Source organism: Protopterus annectens, chromosome 9.part0 (genome assembly GCF_019279795.1).
Source record: "Protopterus annectens isolate FY-2018-M chromosome 9.part0, PAN1.0, whole genome shotgun sequence".
NCBI lineage: Eukaryota > Metazoa > Chordata > Ceratodontiformes > Protopteridae > Protopterus > Protopterus annectens.
This window is the reverse complement of record NC_056743.1, coordinates 1,713,752,097-1,713,772,265: the sequence shown is the minus strand read 5'-3', so window position 1 is coordinate 1,713,772,265 and position 20,169 is coordinate 1,713,752,097. Positions and strand designations below refer to the sequence as shown.

The 20,169-nt window shown below is 37.8% G+C and overlaps 1 protein-coding gene across 2 annotated transcripts in view; it reads left to right on the top strand.

The window, feature by feature from the left end:
* Positions 1 to 20,169, top strand: part of LOC122812229 (intercellular adhesion molecule 1-like) — a 79,346-nt gene that overhangs the window by 46,198 nt on the left and 12,979 nt on the right. The window contains exons 4-5 of one of the 2 annotated variants that reach the window (XM_044084582.1): positions 9,729 to 10,004; positions 12,272 to 12,532. In XM_044084582.1, the coding sequence (XP_043940517.1) occupies positions 9,729 to 10,004; positions 12,272 to 12,532 (537 nt within the window). The remainder of the gene's footprint in view (positions 1 to 9,728; positions 10,005 to 12,271; positions 12,533 to 20,169) is intronic. The other variant, XM_044084583.1, reaches the window with a different exon arrangement.

Below are 20,169 nucleotides of genomic sequence, written 5' to 3'. Positions count from 1 at the left end.
TGCTTCTCTATAACAATAATAAGGGAAAGACCTATGTTATTCTATGCTGGCCTTCATTTCCAAAACCATAATTTGTGCACTCATAATTCCAAGGCTATGGCATAATTTGTTAGTTTCTCTTAAATTTTCTAAAAAAAATCAAATAATTGAATGGATGAACAGATTCTCTTGCCAATATCTCTTAACAATATTTTAAAGGGTCAACAAAATCAAATAAAATGACTATCAAACACAAATCTATTCCACTATTAGAATAAGATTTTGGGTGTAACACCAGACTTCACGTGTGTATCTTAACTTCTTCCCTGGTCTCCAAACCCAGCGAGAGCACAAATAGACCTAATGTACCCCTGAATATTGTCCAAATCTTTAAATGCAAGCACTGTTCACTACTTCTTTCTTGAATAATGACCCCTGACTAAATGTTCCATATTAATTATCAATATCCTTTCTCTGCCTTAACATGGCAAACTGATCTCCACTATTGTAGGGCAAAACTAACAATCAATATGATCAAAGAGTGGGACCAATTGCTTCTAAGTGGTTTGAAATTTAAAAATAAAATATAAACGTAGTATATTTATGTGTATAATGGGTGTGGTTACATGACATAATTATATAAAATATAATGTTTCAAGCGGTTTGTGTCACTGCAAAATCAAATGGCTTAACTGAATCATGCCACATCTATAGCGTCAATTTTCACACATTAATCCATTTATAAAAAAAAAATAATTTGAGCATTTAAGGCTATAAATTTCAATTTTCCAACCACAGCTTTTTACTAATTAAAATGTTATTTTTATAACAGGTAAGCAGTCATCAGATCAGCCATAAAACATTAAGCAATATTTTGTGTGAGATTCTATAAATTATTCGCTGAGTATGTAATGTAAGCATTGTGACTAGCAATGGCACTATACAGCAACAATAATGATATTTAACAAATATCTCTGTATTAAGATCAGAGCATGATCTCATCTGATAAACAAAACAGGATCCCTACACTCCCCCATACCCAGCTCTGCAATGACACTACTCACAGTATTCAACCTCCTGATGTTGGCCACCCCAGTCACTGCTAAATTTTATAGGAAATTACCACAGCTGCAATTTTTAAGTGGGTGTCACCAGTGATGCCTTTATTTTACATTATTTCTCCCTTCTTCATTCTTGTACAAATGGGGAGTCAGTGTATACAAGTCTAGGGATGGACAGGCTTGCTCCCCACTTGGACAGGCATAGGGCAACTTCCCTCTACAAAAGACATACTTTTAATTTTCTTCAGTGGTTTGAACCTTGTCCACTTTAATTAGTCCTGAATGATAAAAGCAACCTGAAAAACACTAAAAATAAAATATCTTGTGTTCAGTGAAATGAACTGCATTTTTCAGCAAAAGAGAAAAATATTAAATGAGTAAATACAATATATATATATATATATATATATATATATATATATATATATATATATATATATATATATATATATATGTTTAATGTTCGTTAGAGTGCCAAGAAAATAAATAGCACAAAAACAATGAAAATGGTTATTATAATGATCAGAAACTAAGTAAACTTATAGCAAATCACATTATTTCAAATGGAAAAAACTTTCTGAGATCAGTCTTTCATCATGTTCTGCATATAATGAACATTCAGGCCAAGCAGCATACAACAAACAAAAACAAAAAAAGTCCCATTTAAGCTGAAGGATCTAAACAGTGGCTTTATTACAGTTTTACTTAGTTCCTGACATTTGAGGTGGCTGCTTTCATTGTTCTCAAAAGTACTATGTGTCCTTACAAGTACTCACTAAGGAGCAAGTTTTGAAAGGCACACTGTATCTGTTTCCATATTTGGTTTCCATCTAGTCCATCTTCCTTCAATATCTCAAAGACATGAAATTTTGCTGCTTTATATTAATGCCAGTTGCTTTTAGGGTTGACTTAGTCAAAGTATTCAAGAATTTGGAAACTTATGCACTTCTGAAATAAAATATAATGGCATCTCTTAATGCAAACACTGTTAAAAGTTTTGGAATTAACACCTAATCCTCTGTATCCTAATTGAAAGTAGTGATGCACATTGATTCTACCATTTATCATTAACCACCAATGAGTTTGTTCTATGTTTTGTGTTTCAATAAAACTTATTTAACTTACTGGTGACTATTCATTATAAACTCATGTAATATATATATATATATATATATATATATATATATATATATATATATATATACATATTATATATATATATATATGTATGTATATAAAAATGTATAAATGTGTATATATATATATAGATAGATAGATAGATGTGTGTGTGTGTGTGTGTGTGTGTGTGTGTGTGTGTGTGTGTGTGTGTGTGTGTGTGTGTGTGTGTGTGTGTGTGTGTGTGAATGAGAGGGAGGATAGAGGAATGGTGAGGATGCAAGGAGTAGAGGTGGCGAAGGTGGATGAGTTTAAATACTTGGGGTCAATAGTTCAGAGTAACAGTGAGTGTGGAAAAGAGGTGAAGAAGAGAGTACAGGCAGGATGGAGTGGGTGGAGAAGAGTGTCAGGAGTGATTTGTGACAGATGAATACCTGTAAAAGTGAAAGGGAAGGTCTACAAGAGGGTAGTGAGACCAGCTATGTTATATGGGTTGGAGACAGTGGCACTTGACAAAAAGGCAGGAGTTTGAGCTGGATGTGGCAGAGTTAAAGATGTTAAGATTTGCACAGGGTGTGACGAGGTTGGACAGGATTAAGAATAAGTATATTAGAGGGTCAGCCCAGGTTGGAAGGTTTGGAGACAAAGCCAGAGAGGCATGATTACGTTGGTTTGGACATGCGCTGAGGAGGGATGCTGAGTATATTGGGAAAAAGATGCTAAGGATGAAGCTACCAGGTAACAGGAAAAGAGGATGTGGTAAGAGAAGACATGCAGGTTGTTGGTGTGACAGAGCAAGATGCAGAGGACAGGAAGAAATGGAAACAGATGATTCGCTGTAGCGACCCCTAACGGGAACAGCTGAAAGAAGATGATGATATATATATATATATATATATATATATATATATATATATATATATATATATGCTGTTATTGTTTCCTTCAACTTTACACTGGTGGAGAATGTAGGCAGTTAACCAGGGACTTGCTGTGTGCTGTTCCTCATAATACCTCTGCTGCCAAGTACAAAAACATATTACACAATCAGTTCCCGATAAGTATGTTCCCTGATGTATTGCTGTTGAGTTGATGTGTTTGCTACAAAACCTTTTCCCTGTACTGATAGCAATCCTAACCATAGAGGAGTTTCTGAAAATGTTTGCAGAAGCAAAAGTAGAAATGGAGCAGGAGGTGGTACAACTACAGCAACAGCTAGTTTTGCTGGCCATTGTATCTGCAAATCTCAATACTGTGCTTCCTGTGAATAAACTATCCAAGGCAGATGACATACAATCATAGCTGGTGGCATTTCAGAACTACACCACCACAGAAAACTGGTACCAAGTGCACTGGGAAACATCCTGCCATTTCAGCTGACAAGAGAAGCCCTGAGAACTGTCTGGAAATAGAGGGAACAGATTACATAGACTACGGCCAACTGAAAAAAATAACCTGTAGCTAGGGCTAGAATTACCTCTGAAGTACAAATAATATTTTATAACTGGAATTTTAATGTTGACAAACCAATATTTTAAAGCTTTGGTTAGAATATGTTAGCAACAACAAATTGATAATGCTAAAATGTTAGTAGTAGACAGGTTTAAAAGAGCTTTTCTTGTAAAACAAGAAAACAGTTATTACAAAGTGATCCCAAGAACTCTGATAAGCTAATAACTTTAGTAGAATGCATATTAGTTAATGACACAATGTTTAAGACAGAATTGTCTACTTTTAATTCTAAAACTGTGGTAAGAAATATACTACCGTCTGTTAAAAAATAACAAGTAATGAATTAATTTTATTTCAAATGTAGGAGAAGAGGTCACATTGTAAGATCTGTTCTACTTATACTGAAGAGAGTGCTACTAGTAGAACTGTGAAACCAAATGCATACTTTAAATGATGTAGTCCCTATGGAGTGCAATTAAATTACAGCTAAGATAATTGAGATAGTTAGCATTGTCATTGTGTTACAACCAAGCTAGTAAATTGCACTGTGTGTTTAGAAGGAAGGCATGTTCAGTACCTGATAGATTCTGGAAGTATGATGCCAGGGTCCCCTGGTGTGTAAGCATAAGTTTAACAACAACCAAAAATGGAGGTACTATGCACTCATAATGACAGAAAAAGGGTATCCTGTTACACACACACACACACACACACACACACACACACACACACATACACACACACACACGCACACACGTACAAAGAATGCCCTCTGCTTAGGCACTGTTACCTACACATGTAGAAATTCAAACAGTTTTAGGTAAACTGTTACATTTCATGGCTGTACTGACAATTTAATATTAAAAAACAATCTTCCCATTTTAAAGCATTGCAGAAATGTGGGAGGAAGGGAATCAACAGGCACAATCTATCAGGCTGATATACTTAACAAGAAAGAGGTAGAGCGGCAGCTTGACACATTTATTCCACATGAGAATTGGGGGGGGGGCATCAAGGCAATGTGCCATTCATAATGAGGTCCAGTATCAAAAGCAGTAGAAGAAAGTTATTATACACACTACAAATGAGCTAGAATTTGGTTATGATTAGGCAGTAAAAGGGTTCCTGTCTGCTACCAAAAACACGCTCTAATGATAGAACAACAGAAATCTAAAACTGGAAGAGATGACAGAGACTCCCCAGACTCTAGAATAGATTGCCCATACATGTCAACCAGAGCACCTCTTTGGCCCTCTTCAAAAGGAACCTTGATGATTGGATGGGAGATAGGAAATTCACCCTGGGGATCACGTCAGTCACCCTGCTAGACAGGGGTCCAGGGAAGTAAATATTGTGAGAAGAAATAGCCAGGGAATTGTTATGGCTAGGCTTGTATAGGCCCTAGGGCTGATAGCCTAATACCAACCTATGAACCTATGAAAGTGAGCTGACAGGTAACCCTAACATAAGAATTACCACCAGACAAAAGTATGTAAATGAATTTATAAAAGCATTAGCACAGGAACTAGTTGCTCAACATAATGCATCCGAAATTATCTATGTGCAACTAACACTAAGCAAGACTGCAGTCCAGGTTGTAGCTTGTTACAGATCCCCCACCATGCCCCAGGATTCCCAAACTTCATTTCTTAAGATACTGGAAAATATTAAGGTACAACCCAATACCTTAATTATGGGTGATTTAACTACTCATGTACCAACGCATTCGCTCAGTGTTTTCTGGAATACATAAATTCCAATGCCTTGGATCAGCTTGTCCACACCACCACCAGGGGCAGCAATATCCTGGATCTGGTCATTACCGATATGGATAACCGGTGTTCCACACCAGAGGTCAACTCCTCGCTGGTCAGATCCGACCACAAGCTAATCACCCCAGACATCCATATCCAACCCCCATTAAGGAAACCACTGTCAAAAACTACTTCAAAGCCAACTTCATGCTTCTTAAGACAGAAGTGGCAGACTTCACAACACCCATGCAGATGGAAAATAGAGGTATGACTGCTGAATCTTACACAAATTCACTGTATAAACACATACACGAGTGCATGGATCGTGCCATCCCCAACAGAACCAAGACGCTATCCTCCAGAAAAAGGAAGCCAATCTGGTGATCCCCTGCCATAAACAAACTCTACAACAGAAGGAAGACGCTGTTGCAAAAAAGAGTAAAATCCCAAGATGGGAGGAACTCCCTGGACAGCCTCAGCAAGAAGGTGAGATCTCTCATAAAATCCTCCAAAGCCAGTTATGCAAATAAAATCGCCACTCATTCCAAAGACAACTACAAATCATTCTACAGCTATGTCAAGAATCTCAATAGCAACACTTAGATCTGCTCTGAGCTACAGCACAATGGCACTAAATATACAGAACCAACCGATATTGCCAACATTTTTTTTTTTATTTTTAATTTTTTTTTTTTTTTTTTGGCAGAACCTGGCAGACAGGTTCAGTGCTAACTTTACCCCCCTCTCACCCTCAAAGGACCCATCTTAATACCAGAAGAATGCAAAGCCCCTATAATCACAGATGAACAAGTAAAGACCGCACTCTCCAAAACCAAGAACACAGCATCCATGGGACCAGACAACATCCCCAGCTGCATACTGCACGAACTACAGAATGAAGTGAAACCCCACCTAAGTACCATGTTCAATCATAGCCTCACCTCAGGCTATATGCCTACTGAATGGCATACAGCGATGCTTATCCCACTCCATAAAGAGGGTGCCACCACAGACCCCAGAAACTACTGACCCATTAGCCTGAAGAGCCTGGTCTGCAAGGCCATGGAATGTATCATCTTGGAGCTTATAAACAAAGACATAGATAACCTCCAAACCCTGAACCCCACTCAGTCTGGGTTTGTAAAAGGTAGATCATGTCTACTAAATCTGACTGACTTCTTTGAAGCAGTCACTAGAGCAGTAGATGAGGGCAAGGTAGTGCACACAGCCTATCTTGACCTCGCCAAGGCTTTTGATACCATCCCCCACTCTGGAATTATAGATAAACTCACTGAACTGGGCATAAATCCCTATGTCACAAGATGGGTGGCCAAATGGGTCACTGAGAGAACCCACACAGTAAAAGTAGCCAACTTCAAGTCCGTCTTCAGACCAGTGATGAGTGGGGTACCACAGGGTTTGGTCCTGGGTCCTCTCCTGTTTGGCATCTACTTCTCTGAAGTGCAGGCCAACACAGAAGGTTTTTGGCTAACAAAGTTCACAGATGACTGCAAACTGGGAGCCATAAGAGAATCACCTAATGATGCAGGCATTCTACAAAAGGGCTTCAAAGTGACAGATGTTTGGTGTCAAAGTCATGGCCTCAAGCTCAATGACAAGAAGTGCACTGTCATCCCCTCTGGGGAAAACTCGGTACCCATGAACTACCACATAGGCGGTAGCTCACTAAACACTGAAATTGTGATGAGACCTCCAAACACATGTGGACAGTAGTCTCTCCTTTCATAACCACATCATCACAGTAGTCAGGAAATCCTTCTACATGGCACAGCTCATCACAAAAGGATTCTTCTCTAGAAAAAAGGAGGTCATTGTTCCTCTCTACTCATCCCTCATCACACCCATTATAGACTACAATGCCCCATTTGGCATGTATTTCACAAGACACCTACAACAATTGGAAAGCCACAGAAGTACCTCTCTAAGAGGATTACCTGCCTCAAACAGATGCCATGCGCAGATCGTCTCAAAAAACTCCAGCTGTACTCTGTCACATATCACCTACTCAGAGGTGATCTCTGCCTAACATACAAAGCTATGTCAAACCCAGAGCCGTTGGACATGCTACACTTAAAGAAATCCCAATCCCTGCGAGCTACACGCTCTAGTGACCTAAACCTTGTCATCACAATAAACAGAACATGCTGGAGGGATAGATTCATGTCCCAGAGACTTCCCATACTCTGGAACAAACTACTTATTCATGTCAAGCAAAGCTCCTCATTGGCCTTCTTTAAGAAAAATCTTCATGGCTGGATGGGAAATAGAAAATTCACCTCGGGTATCACTTCTGCGGCACTGCTTGACAGGTGCACAGGAAAATAATTTTCTTGGGTGACAAAAGCCATGGAACCTTTTTGGTTAGGCTTATATAGGCCCCAGGGCCGATAGCCTAGTACCTACCTATGAACATATGAACTAAAACAAAAATGGAAGAAGTCAAACACCTGAGGTGTTGCATGCAGGAAAATGATACTTTAAGGTAAGACAGACTGTGTAACCAAGGTTGTAGAAAAGGATAGTGAACAGGATGCTCCTCTTCTTACCCCTATTCTGAATATAACCCCTACTCTGAATATAACCCCTACTCTGAATATAACCCCTACTCTGAATATAACCCCTATTCTGAATATAAAGATGACCTCTTTTGTAGAATGAATAAGGATAGAGAAAAAATTCTACATCAGTTGTTAATGACAAATGATTGTAGGACACCAATAATGAAGTTAGGCAAGAGTTACTTATTAGAAGGTAGAAGGTCACCTAAGGATGGACAAAACCATGGAAAGAGTACTAACCCGATTTTATTAGCTAGCTATAATGAAACAGACAGAAAATATCTGGTACTTCTCTAGAATGCCAAAAATGTTCTTCATGCTGGATTTGCTTGCCCCCCCTGCAAAAACATAACTGGTAACATAGAATTTCGACACTGGAACTTTGAGAGTTTGAATGTCAATTCCGTGGTTAACATTTCTGACATTTTGGTAATTCTGTATTACCAAATTTCGGAAAACAGATCCAATCAAAAGGTGGAAAATGTTTTGATTTTCCCAACTCTTTCAAATAATATGGCAGACCCACAATAGAAAAAATACATGCAATTTCTCCACAGAAAATATTTTATCATTTAGTTAACACTACTTTTAAACTGACAGAAATGAGTGCTCCATGTAAAAGCATGTTACACTCTCAAGACTCTCAAGTCTTCTAAAACACAACACTGCTAGCTTTAAAATAACTTTCCTGAAGAGGAAAGCAATAAAATATCAATGAAAAATAAGAAAATGGAAGTTGTGTTCCCCAGAGGGAACTTATCTGCCCAACAAAGGAAAGCACACGCTGACCTTTGACCCTTGTAAGCCTCAATGGAGTGTACTCTTCATATAAGGCCACTGCAGCAGTGATCATTTAAACTTGTAGTTTTGTAGTAAAATTAATTTACACAACTGAACTTTTCTTGTAGCAGAGAATCCTTGGTCATCAGTATGTTCCCGGAAACTGATTTGGTGACATTATTCTTTAAAAACAGAAGTGCTGTAGAAATATAGAACTAACTTTTAGTTAGATACCCTCAAGTTGAAATTGACTCATGGTTAGGTCCCATAGGGTTCTCATAGCATATTATGGAAGTAGATTGCTAGGTCTTTGTTCTGTACAGATACTGCTGCTGCCCAGTTGGGTCCCAACCAGGATTTGAATCTAGGCCCCTGACCTCTGTGCTGTCAGGCTGGGGTAAATGCATTTTAGTTTACTTTAACTGTTAATGGCTTTTATAAGATTCAGTGAATAATTATGGGAACAAAGATTGCCAGAAACTGTAGTGGGGATGCTATTCTCTGACATTCCTTTCAGCCTCTCTTTAATATAGAAATAACTGAATAAAAACTTTTCCTTGTCACATTAGATTATAATGCTATTATACGGGTCTATATTATTTGAATGAAAGTTCAAAATATCAATCGCTCTAATCAGCGAAAATGGCAGACATCAATGTGTGTTTTGTAAGATTGCGGTACAGTGAAGATTGGGAAATTTGCCCTTTCCTCACTGTAGTGCAATCTCAGAGTTGGTATATATAATTAGCGTGGGGTGTGGGAGGGGCACAGCCCTCCCACAATACAGGATTCAATGTCCGGCATTTTCACTGTTTACAGCTATTGATATTTTGAACTTTCATTCAAATAATATAGACCCTATTATACTGCCTTCTATTATAGATTGTACAATTCATAGTTTATAGTGAGCAGTATCCCTGTTACCTCTTCTACTGCTAAGTCTCAGTACATGCATAAATCTTTCTACTGCCTTATTTGTATAATGGTTTTCTTTCATTTGTATGCAGCTTTTCCAGAAAATGTGACACTAACTGTTCCAAAAGCAGTAGAAGTGAATCAGACTACAACTGTGAAATGCGAGATTTCCAATGTACATCCACCAGAAGATCTGAAAGTCCAGTTGTTACTTAATGGTACAGAACTGACAACAACACGTCACACCGTAGGTCACTCTGTTTTGGCAGAGGCTCGCTTTTCCATTCAGGGAGGTGAACAGTATTTGAAATGCAATGCAACATTTAGAAATATGTCCATTGAAAAGCAAGAGCAAGTTATATCATATGGTAAGTCTGTCACTTTAAAAAGAACATACTGCTATAACATTTAATGATTACAGGGACCTATGGCCAGAAAAATACAAGACTATTTACATTCTTGCAATAAAGATATGAGCTGTGAGGAAAATAGCACAGCCTTAATGAATGACAGAATTCTTTTTTTTTTCTCTCTCTCTCTCTCTCTCTCTCTCTCTCTCTCTCTCTCTTTATTTTTAGTTTCTTTCACTGCTGTCTGGCATATGCCATGTCCCGGCATATCTTCTTGATTTTCTACAACCAGCACCCTCATCACTTGACAATTATTTGAGGTTGAGTGTTGGCATCATTTTTAAGGTGTTTACCACACAAACACAAGCTGCAGGGTGTGATTCTTACCTTTATGGGAATTTGACCAGGCTTAAAATGACCCACAACAGTAGCTACAACAGTAGGTGGGAGTAGGTGGGAGGTTGGCATAATGGTTAAGGTGTTTACCTTGCAAACACAAGGTGCAGGGTTTTATTCTCACACTGGGTAGTTGGCTAGGCTTAAAATGACCCATAAGGGCAGATAGCCTAGTAATAACCTATGAACCTATAATACTCCAAGCTAGCCTAACAATTTCTTGTGAACCTATTTTTCCTGGACTGGGGTCCTAAACAGTAGGTGTTTTTTGAGTGGAAGATTCTGTGAATGTCCAGAGCAGAGAATATGAAATCCAGTGCAATCACTGGTAGCAATTTCTTAAACAAAACAGTTGCACATTGAAAACAGATTTAGCATGAGCAACAGTAAACTTCTCTTGTCTTGAATCTTGAAACTCACATTCATTGAAAATTAGCTGAAACTTACATTCATTGAAAATACACCTAGTCAGTGGCTGATTAATTGTACATTGGTCACCAGACTGTTTTCAAACCATACGCCCATAAACACTGCATGTATTTTTAGGACCACACATCAATGAATATGTTATTTGATTCACCTTCCTCTTCATTTTAAATGTATTTCTTGTTTAATACCGCAACATTTTTTATTTAAAACAACAACTTTTGAAAATTTTGTCCAGTAAGCAGTGAAAGAAAATGTATGAACCAATAATGAAAAAGTACCAATTTCAGAACATTTCAACCATGACTGATATTGACTGAAAGTCATTCTCAGTGATATGCCAGTTAGTTTAGAACTGCTCTCTGAAATGAGGAAATTGCACTCACTCTGCTGTGTGACTCTTCAAGTAGTTCTCTTCAGGTTAATCTAAATCTATGCTGCAAGCAGTAGTGCTTTGTTCTTCCAAGTATGTTCCTTTTGGGTTTGAATACTTCTGGCTGTGATAGTTCACTTCTTGTGCATGTATGTTCCCGAAATCTTTCAAGCAGTTTGTATTTTATATTGTGAAATGCAAGGCAATCAGTATATAATGGTGGATGACTGCAAATTCTTAGTTTGCTTCTCATGTGTGTGTTGTGTGTTCTGTTTGGGATATCAGACTATCAAAATGTCACATGTGTGTGTTTGCTTTGTCTAATTTTTGAGATCAGGAACAGGAACTGGAATATCTTAAACCAGCAGGTGCTTAGCAAATATTAAGCATGAAAACTTTTTTTTTTTTTAATTAAATTAGTGTCCTGGTCTGCCCCATGCCAGTACAGGGTCTTAGGTAGCTGCCCAGGTTGCCTAGTGCTGGATCCAGTCCTATTACCATGCTGGATAGACTAAAGAAGTTTATATACTATAGCAATGATACACATCATGTGCACAGCATATGTAAGCCAGCTAAGAATGGTAACAAAGCTTAGTTACGCAATGAATCAAAAGGAAAAAATAAAAAGAAATCAGGTGTTGAGAGGTGAATGTAGTCACTATCACTTCTCACTCATACAAAGGGAGAAATGCAATGTATGCATATCCATATGTACACTCATCTTATATGACTGTACAAGATGGAAAAATGTATATGCGCAAGTGTTTAGTAAGTAAAGATACAATTAAGATCAGATGTTACTTTTTTATTGATGTTTTGTCATAATTTTTACGTAGGGCAATTATTCAGTACTGCATATTTCTAGACATTTTGCACTCGCAATAGTTTTATATCTTTTAGTTCTTTAAAATGCAGCACTGCTAACTCAGATTTATTTGTGCCCATCTTTTCTCTGCATATATTCATGTATTCACAAATACAATTAATTACTATAGCAAACAATTGTAATGAATAAATAGGAAACTGAGACTGTTAAGACAGCTGACCATTTATTTGTTTGCTTATTGTCTGTTTGTTTATGCTGTTACAGTACTGCCAGAGCTTGTCCTTCACTTGCCTAATGTGTATGCTGGATACACGGCAAACATTAACTGTTCTGTGATTGTTGCAAAATCAGAAGGCGTTAACATAACACTCAAGTGTAATGGCGAAATCCTGCCTTTACAAGATGGTCAGTATGTTTTCAAAGCAGAAAAGGAAGATAATGGAAAAAACTGCACATGTGAAACTGAAGTGTCAGTAAATGGACAGATAATTAAGAAAACTACACATGGAATAATAAAAGTGAAATGTAAGTTGGTGTTCATAATTATTTGTATATGTGAATCTCTGATTTCATTATATTCTCAATGAACTTAGAGAATGTTTTCATGTCTCTCTGTTTCACACGCACACTGACACGCACACACAAACACACACACACACACACACACACACACACACACACACACACACACACACACACTCTCTCTCTCTCTCTCTCTCTCTCTCTGTGTCTCTCACACACACTTTCCCTTTCTCTGTCTCTCTCTTTCTGTCTTACAGCTCTTCCCCTAGGTTCTTAACAATGTGTGCATGTTTGTCGTCATGTTAGGTACAGTTCTGATATTTACTTTTTATTTTTTTCCTGAACTCATCTCTTACAAAGATGAACTCTAGTACATATTAAGCCATTGGAAAAAAAACAGTACAGTTGTATGAGGTACTCATAGCAGTTTACTGAATGTGTTGAGCTGTGTTAGTACTCATAACATTTCGGTATTGCTAATTCCTCAGCATTCTACTCAGCCTCCACTCTCCTAAACAGTGGCAGGGCAGTATGGCTGTAATGTTTGTCTCCTTTCCTATGTCCAGAGTGGGCAATAGAGAAACATAACTGGGGACACATTTCAAAACAAAAGCAGGCAGGAGGCAGCCCAGCACACAGAATTCTAGTTACATAAGCCACATCCCGTGAGGTACAAATAATAGTACAGAATGCATAAAGAAAACAGGTAAAAATAATTGTTGACATCAGTACATATGGTGTGATAAGATAGGGAGTTCAAATGATTACTGTTAATATAATACAATTTAATATACAAAGACATACTTTTCAACTTCGTATTACAATAAATCTGAACAACACCTTAAATAGTGGGGGAAAAAACCCAAAGATAGGGACAAATTTTAAATATTGCTCTTATAAACGAGTTTTGTTTATTTTGTTAGAATAACAGATTTTGTGTTAGCTTGCATTTTCTGAAGGATCTGATGTCTGAAACTCAAATGCATGTCATTATTTAGTGACTTCAATCATCTGTAGTTTGCCTGAAAAACACAAATTTTAAGAGGAGCAGACCAAAAATATGAGATAAAAATCTGGGCATTCTGTGGAAATCTGGATAGTTGAGATGTATGGGCAAAGATAGGGCAACCTGGTGGAGAAATACTTTGCAAGATACTTTAGCTCTATGGAATTATTTAGGGAAAAAATTCAAATTCCACTTTAGAAACCTCATGAAATAGAACATTCAGCCTATTTAGTATTTTGACTAACTGTAAACACTTAACCACTGCCATAGGTGCAAAGGTACAGTGCTGTAGTATTGTCACCCCACAGTAAGAGATTCTTTGGTTCAGGTTTTGGCTAGACTGCCTTCAGTGCAGAGTCTGCATGTCCTCCATGAGCTGTCATACGTTTTCTGTGGGAACTCTGCTTTCCTCTCTCCAGCCAAAGGCATACAGTAGGAGAACTGGTGACTATAAATTATCTGAGCCTGTGTGTGGTGTGCATACCAGTTTGTGTGTGTGATACACAAAATAGGCCTGTCAATCTACTTGTGTTCTCCTATTTGCCCAATACACTCTGTAGATGGCATTGGCTAGTCATGCAGTCACTACAGAAGATGAATGTGACTCAATAACATTGGATGGAAGCCATTGTCATAATTAGCAATATATAGTTTGAGTAAAGAGCTTTTTATGCTTTAGGTATTCAGTTGTGTTGGTATCTGTAACACTTGCATTCGGACTTTTGAAATTGATCATTTCTAAATGAGTTTTGAATCTGGTATGATTGTGCAACAATCCTGATAAAAAGATACAAGGCTTGGTTAAAGATTTTCAAATACTTGCCACAATAGCTGACATATTATAGGGTTTTACAAGAATGACATAGTGTCTGGGCAATGAACTGATTTCACTTCTCAACAGAGTTTTTAGGAAGTGTAGGGCAAAGGAGACCGCTTGATGTGAGGTTGTAATAAGGTGAGTATTATTTATTTATATAGAAAGGTGGTCTTACTTGCAAATTTCTGTTTGGATTCCAGTATCATTTTTGATTTTTTGGGTTGTTGTTCTTCTTTCGGCTTTTCCCGGTTTGGGGTCGTCACAGCGGAACTCCGGTCCGCTAATGATTGGCAGTAGATTTTTACAGTGCCGAGGTGCCAGCTCGATGCCCAACCTTCAACGAAGGCGCGCCCATTCACGCATGTCTTTTGAAGGCCACTCGACCGTGGGGAGGACATACAGACTTCACACAGAAGATGCTCCAGCCGAGAGTCGAACTGGAAAACCTCTTGCTGTCTGATGACAACGCTACCGCAGTGCCTGCTAAATTCCTTAATCTCTTTTTATTCGAAAGAAATAGACACCGATGCATCGTTATATCATATGTAGATGACGTGCGTACATAAATCAGCCTAGTTTGTAGAGTATGTCAGTTACGTAGCAGCCAGTTAAGTAAATGTAGAAGGGTTTGGTTTTGGACAACAGTGGTGGATGGAGAGCAGATGGACTATCACAGTGAAACATGAACAGCAGCACCCTGTTGATATTGTAACATAACTCTCAACTAAATCAGGGACAAATCTCATCAGAATGAATGACCAATCCAGAAATAATCAGGGACCCTTCTTTAAAATGTTACTACTGTTAACCTGTGATATTGACAGAATGTAAGAGTGTGAATTAATATACAGCTTCTGAAGTAAAAGAAGTCTATACCTGTAATTATTGTCATTATTTATTTAAGTATAATTCACCACGTTTCTCCAAAGATCACCAGTTTTATAAAGGATTAAGAACAGACTGAACTAAAATTTGAGTCAAAATCATGAACAATTGAGAGGTAAGGGTGATAGTACATTGAATACAAATAATTTCACCATAGTTTATAGGAATACAGCATCAACATGGAGGACATTTAGTGCTGTTGAGGAGTTTTTGTTTGAGGAACATTTATTTATTTATTTCTGTTAAAACTATGGATTGGATGTTGCTGATGGGAACATCACCTGGCTCAAGCCATCAAAGAACTTATCTACTACTCTAATTCTGAGCAGTGAGCAGTGAACAATCTGCCAGAAAAGGTAAGACAATTATAAACGTTTTAGGGGTGGTCTAAGGACAGCTGAAAACCAATAAGCCTTTTCAAAAGATGTTGTGATATTCTCATGATTCAGATGAAAACTGAATCAATAGCCTTTTAGATGTACAGTGCCCAGCCTTCACTGAGGCAACCCAAATGTCTAGTCACCTGCTGTATTGTTCAGTAATCAGGTTAAGAAATGAGAGTGCATGATCTACAAATATGAGAAGTCTAGCCTGATCTGCGGCTGTGCTTTGTGTGTCTTTGATTTTGTCATTTGTTAAATCTTAGGGGTGTACCAAACTGTATACATTCTCTATTATAGGATGTGATTAACGGACAGACAGCACAGTTATATTTTACATAATACACTATGAAGTCTGTCCTGTGTAGTTTTTCAGGCTACCATTAGCCAGAAGGAGTGTTCTGCAGTTGAACAGGATTGCATTAATGTTTAGGATAGCTGTTGTGAGGTTGCTTCTGAATATTGAAAAGAGCAGGGACACTGGATTGATCCTTCAGTGAGCCATTTCCTTATGTAATTGTGTATGGAGAATACAGTGTTGATTTTTTTAATCTGAATATTCTGTAATTATTTTCTTATTTGTCTTTGTTCGAGAAAAGTCTTACTGGGTAAAACCCATTTTCATCAGAAGCCCAGGGAGAAAAGCTTCACATTTAAGTTACACATGATGCATATATATATATATATATATATATATATATATATATATATATATATATATATATATATATACATATATATACATATTTATATAAAATTGCAGGGTAAAACAACTGTACATACTTTTTACATGAACATAGCAGGTTAATACAAAAAAGAGACAGAAATTACTATATATTGGGTAATTATTGAACAGAAAAATAAAATAATAGCTAATGTATTTATAGCATGATGGCTGCAGGGAAAGGTTAGTAATAATTTACAGACAGACAAGTAGTAATGTAGCTTAAAAAATTGATCATAAGAGTCATGAAAGGAGACATTATGGACGTGAGCAAGATGATAAATGGACAAAAGAACTGTAGTTACTGGTGGGGTGTGAGCGGAAGAGGAAGAGTTTAGGAAATTAGGGCAGTATGAGGAGGAGCAGCAATATGGTACAAAACAATAGAAACAAAAGTGTCTGTCAGAGTTGGAAAAAAGTAATCTGAGTAAAGCTAGCCAGGTGAGCAGGAAGAACAGAGCCATATTTGGCATAGGTGCTGTTTAAGCAAAGTTTTGAAACTATTTTAAGTTTTCTGTTTTTAACTGTGGGGGGATTTCATTCCAGAGTTTTGCCACATAATGGGTGTAGAGAGATTCTCCAGGCAGTGTTAAATGTCATACTGATACATAATAAGAGTTTATTGCTAGAGAAAAGGTCTCTAGTGGGTCTGGTGGGTGAATGATGCATTTATTTTATTTATTTTACATTTGCTTACCAGGAGAGTCCGACTGAGCATATAACCCTTTTTCCAGGGAGGCCCGGAGAGAAAACGAAAAAAAGAATAGCTGGTCTAGTGGAAGACGACCAATTATCTTAAAGAGTATTTTGTAATTCTGGGCATTTATCTGGAGAGTACAATAGGTTGTAGGCAATGGTTAGCTGTAGTATGTCAACTGGTTTGGGAGTTCAAGCCAGTTTAATTGTTTTAATGCAAGGCAGTGGTATGTTATATATGGTTGGTTGGTTTCAAATTTAGCTATTTTGTAATAGCAGGAGGCTAGTTTAGTTTTATACGTAGTGTTGATATTTGCAAGAATCGGGAAAGCATATAATAGAGAAGGAAGGAGGTATGTTGCTGCTAATATAATCATTGTTTGATCCATCAGGAAGTGTTTGGCCCTATAGAGGGAGAGGAGTATTTGGTGAGTTTTTTTGATGGAATGAAGTATGTAGTGATCAAATGATTAAATGTGAGGTTGTTATCTGTTATGACTCCGAGTAGTTCAGTTTGGTTTATGGTTTTTATGTTTGTGCTATTATTTGAGATAATATGAAAGGTGTGTTTCTGCTTAAGGTGTTGTTTTGGAGTAAATAGCATAAGTTTTTGTTTTTTTGTTTTTTTTGGCATTAAGCAGCAAGTTAGAATTTATTAGCCATAAATCAATGTCAGGGAAAGACTTTTGAGTGATTTCCTGTAATTTGTTACGGATGGGGCAGAGCAGATAAGGGTTGAATCATTTGCATGTTGTATGAGAGTGCAAGCGTTCTAGTGGTATGAAGTTTATTTATGAAAATACTAAATAGAAGGGGACCAAGTATTGACCCTTAGGGAACACCGACAGAGACTGGTTAAAATGCTGAAAGGTTTTTGTAACTGAGGTAGTCATGGAAGAAGGGACATTCTGCTTTATATATACATATGCATTGAACTTGAGGCAGAAAATATGTATAATGCCAATTAATGTTTTTTTCTGCAATAAATATTCCACATTTAGCTGGCCATGCTAATGGATGAGATAGATTGCACTGGTTATAGACAATACTCAGTGCAAGTACTATATCCTGCTGAGCGTGTAACCATATTGGTCATGATTTAGGAGTCGATATTTATTGACATACCCCAATAGTGGGCAATATATGACTCTTCATTTACTTTAATTTGTAGTGGGAATAAAGTAATTCATCCTATGTCATCTGTTAATTTAGGATCTGCACTTTCAGGACCAAGAACTAGTATGGCTTCCTTCCATATTTGTTCCATTATTTGAAATTCATGAGATGAGGGAATTGCCTTGGTTGACTTTTTGAGGAAGAAAGAGCAAAGGTCATCTGGTCCAGACTAGTCTGAGTGATAGACTGGTGGATAAGAACTCTATGTTATAAGAGAATTTACTAAAGTCAAACGTCTGTGGCCAGTACTGAGAGATGCTAAATGTGTTAAAACTAGCTGGGTGCTGATGAAGTGTATTGAGTGACCAGTGCTATGAGGGCAGTTAATGGTGACCAGTGCCATAAGGGCAGTTAATGTTGAACCATTTCCTCAAAAGTCTTCTGCTGCCTCTTTGTCAATGTTGGGTTACTATACTGCTTTCTTAACAATTTTATATTTTAATCTTAGTCAAGTATTTACAATTATTTAAACGTTCAGAGTGCTAAACTCTGTGATGAGTAACTGTAATTAATTTTGTCTCTGTTTTGCATGCTGTCCTTTGATGAGGGTAAATGGTGAGCAGAGTTCATTCCTTGATACTTTTTATATATGTCATATTTTAACACATTAACTGAGATTTACAGTCAAGCATTGTATACCTGTGCAGTGCATAATGGTATATCACCTATAGCATGAAATGAACCACAACTAATCAGATATGTGCTAACATGCTGAGGAAAGGACTGTACAGTAAAATAGATTTGCTGTGTTTCAGGGAATAACAGCTCTAGGTAGGTACAGTGGACAAGTAGTGCTACAGAAGGGTGCATGACCAAAATGCTGGATGCCATTGTCAATGCAGGATACCACAACAGAGTTCATGCACACCCACATATGCAATGAAGCAATGCAGAGCCACCACTTATGGTCATCCAGATAGCCCAGAGACATTCAGCACAGCAAAAAGTCAAGCCAGTTCATCACATAAAGGGGGAGAAAAGGGAGAGATAGCAAAGTAGGATAAGGGAGAAAAGCAAGCACTAGAGAACACCCAAGGGCTGGGGGAGGAAAAGCATTATGGGGAGGGCAGAGAGCTCCATTTTAAATCTATAAAGAAAAAGGATAGGTAGAGAAAGTAGCAGGGAATGATTGTTGATGGCACAGAGGCAGAAGAAAAGAGATGATAGCAGGGACAAACAAACAAACATAAATTGCAGACACACAATGGGTTGCTAAACACAAAAATGGACGGGGCAATGGTGGTGGGACACAAACAAGCAAAGGATGAGCAGCTAGAGCTAGAAAGGGTTAGGTAATGGGCAAGGTATAGGTAAAGCATGTTAAGGAAGGGAACACATGGATAAGTATAAGGCAGGGTGCATGGACAGACACCAGGCCTGCCCACAGAGTAAAACCCAGACTTCTGTGGCGGACTCTTGAGAAGGCTGCATATCCAGTGGCCTTACTGGTCACATGACTCAGTAAGTTGCACCAGAAGGCATTCCATGGTGCTGAAATGGACATCCAGTTGCTTGTATACTCTAGTGGCTATTAGTCTCCACAATTGATGTCAGGAGAAGATGGAACCCTTCCCATGTACTGTCAGGTGAAGAGCCTATGCTCCCACCAAGACGTGGTCATTGAGACCAACAACGATCTCTCTCTCCATGTCACCTGTAGCCAGAGACCTCTATCCCCAAATGAAAAGGTAGACCTGGTGACTACAGGTGACCCTGTGTCAAAACTGTCAGCTAATGTGGGCCGTTAGTGTTGAGGTGCATCAGATCCAGAAGAGGCACTAGTAGCCAGATGAGCCAGCTGTAGCTCTGCATAACACTGCTACTGTCTATATGTGTTGTAGGGCTGATAATCACAAATGAAGACAGCTGTTCCCCTTTTTTTTTTGATTTTATGATTTTATTTTAATAAAATAAAAATAATGGCTTCACCAAGCTAGGAATTGCTGAAAATATTAT